Source organism: Castanea sativa, chromosome 1 (assembly GCF_040712315.1).
Source record: "Castanea sativa cultivar Marrone di Chiusa Pesio chromosome 1, ASM4071231v1".
NCBI classification, from domain to species: Eukaryota; Viridiplantae; Streptophyta; class Magnoliopsida; order Fagales; family Fagaceae; genus Castanea; species Castanea sativa.
The window spans coordinates 37673973-37683215 of NC_134013.1; the positions used below are offsets into that span (position 1 = coordinate 37673973).

Sequence of the window (9243 nt, forward strand, 5' to 3'; positions counted from 1 at the left end):
AGGGAAGATATTGTTTAGGGCTAGTAAGGAAATACCTATTAAAGCAGTTGCTCAGTCTATTCCTGCATATATCATGAGTGTATTTCAACTCCCTTTAAAGCTATGTGATGAACTAGATGTGATGTGTGCTAAATTTTGGTGGGGGCAAGTGGAGGATGAACGGAAAATTCATTGGCAAAGGTGGGAAAAGCTAACAAGATCAAAGAAGGATGGAAGAATGGGTTTTAGGGATTTAAGGGCATTTAATTTAGCTATGTTAGCTAAACAATGGTGGAGGTTGCTGCATGATGATAATTCTTTAGTATATTAATGCCTTAAAGCTAGATATTATCCTAGAACTTATTTATTTGATGCCAAAGAGTCCCCAAATTGTTCCTTTGCGTGGAAGAGTATTGTGGCTGCTTTACCTATTTTGAAGTTGGGATGTTGTTGGAGAGTTGGGAATGGCCTTTCCATTTGGTTTTCAGGGGATAAATGGATACCGAATTATCCAACAAATGCGCCTTTGTTTCCAGTCAAGGATAAGGTTCGAGAGGTGACTGTGGCTGAATTAATTGAATAAGAATTGCATGCTTGGAGGTCTGAATTTATCATGGACGTGTTTGAGCAAGTGGATGCTGAAGCCATTTGCAAAATCCAGCTAAGCCGAAGAGATGTGGAAGACACTATAATCTAGTTGCATCATAAAAAGGGGTTGTTTACAGTCAAGTCCGCATATAAGGTGGCGAGAGAAGTATTGCAAGGAGGAAATATAGTTGAAAGCTCAAGGTGCTGCGTGGGGAGACAAGTTTGGGCTGCCCTATGGAAGCTTCAGATTCCAAACAAGATTAAAGTGTTTGGGTGGAGAGCTTGCAATGATATCTTGCCAACAAAATTGAATCTGTCAAAGCAAAAATAATTGATGATGCGATATGTCCTATATGTATGAGATTTTCAAAGTCAGCTATCCATGCTCTGTGGGAATATGAGGCGGCCAAGGATGTGTGGTCTAGTAGCTTGAAAATTCTACAAAAGGAGGTCTTGGGTTTGGCTGATTTGATTCACTTAATGGAATACTTGATGGATTGGGTTGAGTTACAAGACATGGAGGTTGTGTTGGTCCAAGCTTGGCTGATTTGGAATCAAAGAAACCGGGTTGTACATGGAGGGAAGTTCCATGATCTAGGATGGTTGATCAATCGTGCAAGAGAGCTGTTAGGGGAGTTTTGGATTGCACAAGAACAGAGGGAACTGAACAAGTGATATAGCTTGCTCGGGATACCTGGTAGCCTCCTCCACAGTCAGACTTCAAGATTAATTTTGATGCAGCGATGTTCTCAGGCCTCAACAGATTCGGATATGGTGCCATTATACGAAATGAGAAAGGTGAGATTATGGTAGCCATGGCAGCTAAGGGACCGGAAGTGTTTTGCAGTGAGGAAGCTGAACTACTTGCATGTAGAAAAGCTATTGAGTTTGCGATGGATGCAGGCTTCTCTAAATTAGTCATTGTGAGGGTCAATTTTTGGACGGTGTCCAAGCCCAAGTTTAAGCAAGGATGCTGGGCCCTCTTGTTGTAGTTTGAAGGGACTGGGCTTGGTTCACCGCAGCTAAATGGGCTGTTTACAAAATCAAGTGGTGCACAAGGTAAGACTCCTGCAATACGTACACACTAGCAAGCGAGAATATGTATTGAGCAACAAGAAAACAACAAAGGAAGACAAGATTATAACAATAAAACACAGAGTAATTGTTCGGGATTCTCAAATCAATAAGAACTAATCCATTAATTTTTCTTAGTTATGAATTACAAATGCGCTCACTAAAACGTAATACAAGGTCCAAATAAGCTCAAAAATTACAGACTTAGATGACTATTTAAGCCTCTAAGACTTGCAAAGTTTGAATCCTTTTGAATTCAAGTATGTACTGTAGTGGCTGTTTCTAAGATACTAGGAGATATTCCCTTGTTTTCTTTGAATTTTACAGAGTTTTTTCTTAATGATTCTGTCTGATTTCCTTCTTGTTATGTAATGGAGTATTTTTTCTTTCCCTTTACCTTCATAGGTCCTGCATAAGAACATAGTATACAATACACATATCTTCAAGTAATTGTTAGTTTCTTAGATTAGGATGTACATTTTAATACATAAACATATATATATATATATATATATATATATATATATATATATATATATATATATGTATAAATGAATTTCATGAGAATGATTTAGCCACGAGGATCTCGGCCCCAATTCTCACATACTTAATGCTTTTGCACAAGACTTGTGGGATTTGGAACTCAAGTTTAAGTAGTTTTGCTTGGGTATTGTCTTCCAAGATAGTTAGGTGAGGAAGATTTTTGTGGGAGAGAGTGATATATAATATGTGCATGTTTTTTGCTTATGTTTCTTTGGAGGCTAAGTGATGTTTCAAATAATCTCAAGGATATGGGACAAATTCCTACTCCTTGGCTCTCTCTTTTGTTTATTTCTTTCTCTTCCTTGCTAGGCTTTTAAAGCTCTAAGAATATGTGTTTTAAACCTCTAAACTTTTCCCCTAAATACCCATTTTTCTCCCATCAGAATTCCCCCTTTCTGCTATGCGTTGTGTTCTTTTTATAGCAGATCTGGTCTGGGACCCCGGGAGAGGACGTGCCAGGTTTGCTAGGTAAAACTATGTCCTCTGTGACCTGAAAAGGTGCATTGGGCAGGGGTTTAGCTTATTTAGGCAATTATAACTCAAAATGGGCATTTGACTTTAGCTATAAATGCAAGATTCCTTCTGGGAACGTCAAAAGAATGGATGGGCTACTCAACGTATTATCACAGCTTTGTTGAAAATGACATAGCAGACCTGGTCTGGGACCCCAGGGGAGGACGTGCCAGGTCTGTTGGGTAAAACTACGTCCTCTGGTTTGATCGAGATCCTTACTGCATGTCCTCTGGCCAGGATCCTTGTCCGAGATCCTCTTATTTTTTTCTTTTCTTTTTTTTATTATTATTTCTTTCTTTTTTCTTCTTTTTGGGATTTTAGGCCTTCATGATCCTTCTTAGCTTCATGAATTGGGCATTCTTTTGTTAAGGCTCATGGTTTTTCCTTACTTTTCATGGAATGAGCTTTCTTGTGAAATTTTGGCCCTTAACAGTCATTGAAGGAGATAACAATTCTACCATGAAAGTTATTTCAACTCTGAAGATTCATCAGTCAATGCTTGGGAATGTGATCGGGGATATTCAACACTTGATTAGAAATTTACATTGGGTAAGGATTGATTGTATTAGCATGACACGTAGTTTACATGGTATTTCATTTTCCACTCACATGCATTACTATTACTCATATACAATAATTGATTTAGATTCCAAATGAGGTATTTCTCACAGCTAAATCATTGCTTTTAGTTGTGAGGGATTAATGAACTCATTCACAATAGTATTTGCTTGTGTGGTCTCTACCTATGATTAGCTGCCTATGCTTGTCTGCCTTGACAGGAAAAAGAGGAAATTGCTGGATAAAGCTGACCTCGGCATTGCCGAGGTTAAGCTCTAACCATAAGAGAAACAAATAAATGTACAATATTAGCTATAGAGATATTCAATATTCAATATTCAATAGCCAATTATTTTAATATAATGGACAGTTGGAACCCTTAAAAAGGGACGCCCTTAATTTTTTTTTGAGAAGCAGCCAAGATGCCCTTAATAAGGCTATGTAGGAGATGCTCATGAGGTTATCTCTATTGTTTTGAGATTTGTTAGGTAAAGAAGACGTGAAAGTGACTCTCTCTCTATAGGAAAGGTACATTATAAGGCATGAGGTGTGACAGAAGTTAGGTTTTGAATAAGATGATTTTTTTTTTTTTTTTGGTGTGCATATTGAAAAGTAGTAAAAATGAAGGGTGTTTAAATTTGTTATAATCATGAGGTCTAGCTATCTTCCGCAAAACCTCCGCAACTGTATGGTCACTACAATAAATTTAATTGCACTTGCATTAGATTTAGCCTTTAATTATGTATTTTATGTGATAAACAATTACATGATCCAATGTTATTCCTAAACTTTGATTCTTAATTGCTAAGAGTAGTATTCGATTAACATGTTGGTTGCAAAAAGGAGAAATTATTTTCAATGTATATGTAAATCTTAATTTTGAACAAAATGATTTATCATCATTCAGCTTCAAAGTCATGGTATCTTCAGTAAATAAACATTTTTAACTTCTATTTAATTATTCTGTGCACAGGTTAGTGATTAGTTATCAATAGATCAAGAGGACATGTCTTGGTTTAGAAGTTTATTGAAACATTACAATTTTACTATAATTAAGGGAGAAAAATAATTAAGGGAGGAAAGGTGTAATTAACCCAAAAATTATTGCAAGAGAAGTTGAGTTGAAGTTCAGGAGTTGATTTGGAACTAACAAAACTAAAAGGTTTGAAATATTTATTTTTTGAGAAGAAAAAGGATTGAAATATAATAATGTTAACTAGGGTTCACTTTGAAACTTTTAAAATTATAGGTTTTAATTTAGAATCACCCCTAAAGTGTGGGATTCAAAGAGTAATGCACCTATCTGATTTGGAGTTTGCACACAGAAACACCATTGGGACTGCACCAAAAAGATGAAAATTTCCAAAGAGGGAATTTTGATCAGCTCTCATATTTGCCTTATAAGAAAATATATCCTTTTAAAATGGGGACTAATCTCTAAGCTGTACTTAGTCCCTAAAGTTGTCCTTGATCCAGTATGGTCTGTAGCTAACATGGCAACCAGATTGCCAATGCATCAATGCTGGCACAATCCAGCTATTTTGTAACTATTTTGAACTATGTTATCTCCCTTTGAAAGCTATCAAAAAAAACAAAAACAAAAAAAACAAAAAGACAATATATCCTTTTAGCCTAATAGTGTCCCCTAGCTCAGTATATCTATAATTAAAGAGGAAAATTTTGAAGATGTTCCAATTGGTAATGCAACTAAACTAATCCGAATAGTACTCAATTTTGGTTTGTGGTCTTTTCATCAATTTCTCTGAACATTTAATGGAAGAAATAGTACCAACGTCACCCTCTCAGGACACCAAAATTTAGTCGGCACCAAGTTTCAGCTCTGGGAAACCGCATGCAAGGCTCCAAAGAGTTCACCAATAGTAATGTAATTTGACATTCAAGTACTACTACTTAGGGTGTAATGGGGCCAACCATTGATGTTGGTATTCTGCAATATCAAAAAATTTTGGCAAGAGATTCGCACGCAATTTATAATTTATAATAGTAATAATAAATAGTTAATAGTTATAGGTTGTGTACTTTGAAATTTTATACAAGGTACCATTCTTCATCCTCCAACAACATTCACTTGTTATTCAGCACCCAAAAAAATATAATCACTTGCTTACTTGAGGATGATATATATAATCAAAATCATAAAAAGTGAAATGTAGATGGAGGTCATCCTCATAAATTCTGGGATGTAATTCTCTGGCTCTTGCACTTGGGCAACATATGGCCTCAAACATTAAATTGGAATACAAAGCCAGGCGAGACAAATTTTACATGAGATGTAAGATTGGGAAAAATTGATAAGGTATGACACAAAATTTCAAGATAAAAATTGGAAATATGATTTCATAATAGAGTCCAGTATACTTTAACAATGTAAAAAATATACCAAATGTGCATAATTCTGCCTCAATCACCAACTTTCATTATCTTAATAGATCCAACACCTGTAAATGAGAAACATACACCCAAATAGGTGCGATTATCTCCACCATTATACCCAAAATAAAACAAAATAGAAATATCCATACTCACTTTATGTTACCTCCACTATTCAAACTGCAAATCATAATATAACACAGAGGCACTTGTTCTTCTTTGTTTGGTTTGCCGCTTTCTTATCTGTTGAATTAGAGGAAGAGATTCACTATATCAAAGATGAGGTAGAAGCACTACATAGAATAAACTCTAGAAGTTGGGGAAAGGGTCAGAGCAGTTAGATAGAAGTATATACATAGTTGGCCACTTGGCCCTGGTTTGGTGCTTTTCCTATTAAGCAGTTGCCAATATTGAAGTCAGCGGAATGGAGCCATATCACAGTTATCATTACTTAAGGTGATAATCAAAAGAACCAAAGCAGAATTATATATTTCTCTCTACCAAATCAACCTAAGAGATAGGAATACTATCTGTCTTCATTGTCAAGTTTCAGCAAAAAAACTCAAGGAATTTCTCAAAAACAAACTTATACCTTTCTCCGAAAAAGGTGCCTGAACAACAACATGCATGGTTGTAACTCCGCCAGGGATCTCACATAATGGGCTCCAGCACTCTCCAAGTGTTCTGCTGTTCTCCAATATTTTCCCTGCACTTATTAACTTGACATCTTTCACTGTCCTCGGACCATGCTCCTTCTCTAAAAAAATCAGATAATATCACGTTTATATATCTTGGATAGCTAAATATGGAGGGATTGCCAGCTCATAGAGAAACAAATTTTAAAAAGAAAAGTTCTTTGGATGCATAATAAACAAGAAAGAACAAAATATAGAAAAAAAATGGAATGTAAGACCTAAAGGCTGTCATTTTTAGTGTCACTCACTAATGCTATCAAATGCTTAGATATCAACTGCAACTTATAGTAAAAACTTAGATAAGGTACTTGACTTTCACCAAGTATGACCTGTCTTATTATTGCCCATCAAATAAGGCCTGTCAACAGGAAATCTGAATCTCCTTGACCATTACCAAATGTGGCATTGGCAGCTACATTCTACTCTTTCCCTCTTGTGGGCATAAACCCAGCATTTTTTGGGAACTGCCAGTGCACTTCAGACCACCTTCATTCAATTACAAAAAAAAATTAGCTGTCTCTCATTGGTTCTTTTATGTCAGACAGCCTAATTTCTTAGAGAAAGGAGCTAATAACTCAAGCATGAGATTAATTAGAAGCACAAAATCCATGAAAAGTCAGATAGAGAGAGATGACAAGTACAACTCATAAGAAATTATCTTTTATCATATGGGGAAAGTTGGTTTATATCATTATATTCATTAATATCACCATTCTAGTTCCCTAAAAAGAGCCCCATGCATGCTCCTCCAAAGCAATAACCTAATTTTTCAATAAATTTGACCTTCATCAATGCAATGATATTATAAGTAACACAGCAACATGTTTATGCTATTATATACTTCAAATGAAATTATCCCTTGTGTATCACGCAGAGCATTTAAGATAGTCCATAATGGGAGAGGGTTTATGGTGTAACTGGCATATGTAACTACCATCTCTTGTAGGGATGGACCCTACATTCTTTTTCCCATAATGGGCTCTCTAGTGATTCTAGTCAGTTGCTTTGAGAGGATATGACATACAATCCATTTCAACAAGTCTAGAGGCACAAAAATTTCATGGGCCCAAATGAGAACTAGTAAAAACTTGTCAACTGTTGTGAAAAATATTTTGTTTGTAGCATTACTGAGTCTGTTTCTAGGATATATCATGGTGATGCTACAGTAGTCTGTCATCATTATGGCAATGGCTAAATTTGTCTGTAACCGTTCCACTCCAATGAATGGTTTGTGAATTCAAAAGGAAATGTAATGCACTACATAGATGGAACACAAAAAAGCAAAGGAGAGCTTCTTAGTCATTAAAACAATAGATATTAATATCTCATCCAACAGACTTACCCCAGAATTCATGATGAAACAGTTGCCACAATATGTTTCACAATTAAGAACTATGATAAGATAATTGCGGGATTAAATCAGACACACAAAAAACATAAAGAAACAAGATAACCAACCTTTTGGCCATTGAGCGAGAATGCTTTCCTTTAAAGTTGCAACAGTTGTCGCAACAGGAAAGCTTTTCGGGCCAATATCTGATCCATCAGTCAGCCTAAACTTGATCTCTAATTGATCTTGTACCCCAGCCATCTTCAAAGATCCAAGACAGAATTTCAACTCCCAATATCCTCACTTGGGCCTTCTCTAAAATATCAATTTTGTCAATTGGGATTGCTATTAGGAATCAATAGCCCACTGATTACTTAAATTGCCTTCCACACGTGAAGAGTTCATCAAATTCTCAGTAGGGTATTCTGCAAATCTGAGTTAAAAACCAAATAATTAAAGAGGTGTTGTTTGGGCAGGATATTGATTAGAAACAAGTCCAAGTATTCTGGAATTGGAAACTAATACAAAAGAGGAAACTTCAAAAATAATGACAATAATAATAATTATGTCCAATTGGGATTTCCATTTTCCAGCTATGAAATTCTGCAGCAAACCTGCCTAGTTTGGTGTATCTCCAAAATATAATCAAATACAGACAAATACCCTGATAGAGAGTATGACACAAAAACCAGGAAAAGCAAGAAAAGATACAGTGACACCCACAGCCACACACACAATCTCTTAACAGCTAGCATTCAGTAGAGAAAAAAGAGAACATCAAATCTTCAAATTGGTGTGTAATGAAAACCAAAAACAAGAATCAACTAAAAAAGTTTCATCTGGGTCACCTCCAAATCAATCAAAAACCAAAAGAATTGAAAAACCTTAAATGGGTTGTCTTACTTGGCTCAGAAACTGATCAGGGGCTCCTCCTTTTCCAAAACTTTTGGTTAAGAAATCCAAGAAGAGTAAGAAGAAGTCGAGGAGGTTCTAATAATTAATACTAAAAGTCAGAGACAGAGGAAGAGATCAAATAAGTTTCCAGGGACGAGGCTGTTTCGGAGTTTTCAAAGTCTTCTATATCCGAGGTCAATGACTCCATTCTTTTTGCCTTCTTCTAATGCCCTAAAGGGCTATGGAAATGGACAGCTTTTGTCTTGCTCTCTTTTTATTTTTAAAGTCTGCTCCTTTTTTCCTAACTTGGAATCTTACAAACTATACGTGCTCGTGCTGCATCATCCTTACTCATTCATTCATTCATGGTCATGGTCATGGTCATGGTCATGGTCATGGTCATAGTTCATGACCATGACCACCATGACCATGTGTCTATCACACAGACAGATTCATGCTACAACTGTTGCGACTTCCAAAAAATAATAATAATTTATAAGATTTTGAGCTCGAAAGTCGAAACCTTTAGCCAAAGAGAGTCTTATACATTCTCTTTTAAAAAAAAAAAAAAACCCCAACTTAAGAAAGGAAAAAATTGCATATCTAGTACTCAAATTTTCACATTTGTTTCAAAATCGCTCCAATATTTTAAAATATTTGAAAAAATCCTTGTGGTCA

The 9243-nt window shown here is 35.8% G+C and overlaps 1 protein-coding gene across 3 annotated transcripts; it reads right to left on the bottom strand.

The window, feature by feature from the left end:
- Positions 1-5350: 5350 nt before the first annotated feature.
- On the bottom strand, positions 5351-8818 carry LOC142640235 (membrane-anchored ubiquitin-fold protein 1). Of its 3 annotated transcripts, none has more exons than XM_075814320.1 (5): positions 8575-8818; positions 7800-8104; positions 6239-6403; positions 5813-5889; positions 5351-5714 (listed from the first exon to the last, which is right to left on the bottom strand). In XM_075814320.1, exons 2-4 carry the CDS (start codon positions 7930-7932, stop codon positions 5834-5836), a joined length of 354 nt encoding a protein of 117 aa, XP_075670435.1. In that variant the 5' UTR covers positions 7933-8104; positions 8575-8818; the 3' UTR covers positions 5351-5714; positions 5813-5833. The 3 variants fall into 3 exon arrangements, with proteins under 3 accessions (XP_075670435.1, XP_075670431.1, XP_075670426.1); XM_075814316.1 differs by having other exon boundaries at positions 5803-5889; XM_075814311.1 differs by having other exon boundaries at positions 5586-5889.
- Positions 8819-9243: the final 425 nt, after the last annotated feature.

What these genes read in the sequence shown, in the direction of transcription:
- LOC142640235 (XM_075814320.1), bottom strand. Translation starts at nt 7,932, where the DNA reads ATGGCTGGGGTACAAGATCAATTAGAGATCAAGTTTAGGCTGACTGAT. An exon ending in TCTCGCTCAATGGCCAAAAG is followed by an intron (nt 6,404 to 7,799) that starts GTTGGTTATCTT and finishes TGATTTTTTTAG; the next exon opens with AGAAGGAGCATGGTCCGAGG. An exon ending in GGCACCTTTTTCGGAGAAAG is followed by an intron (nt 5,890 to 6,238) that starts GTATAAGTTTGT and finishes CTAATTCAACAG; the next exon opens with ATAAGAAAGCGGCAAACCAA.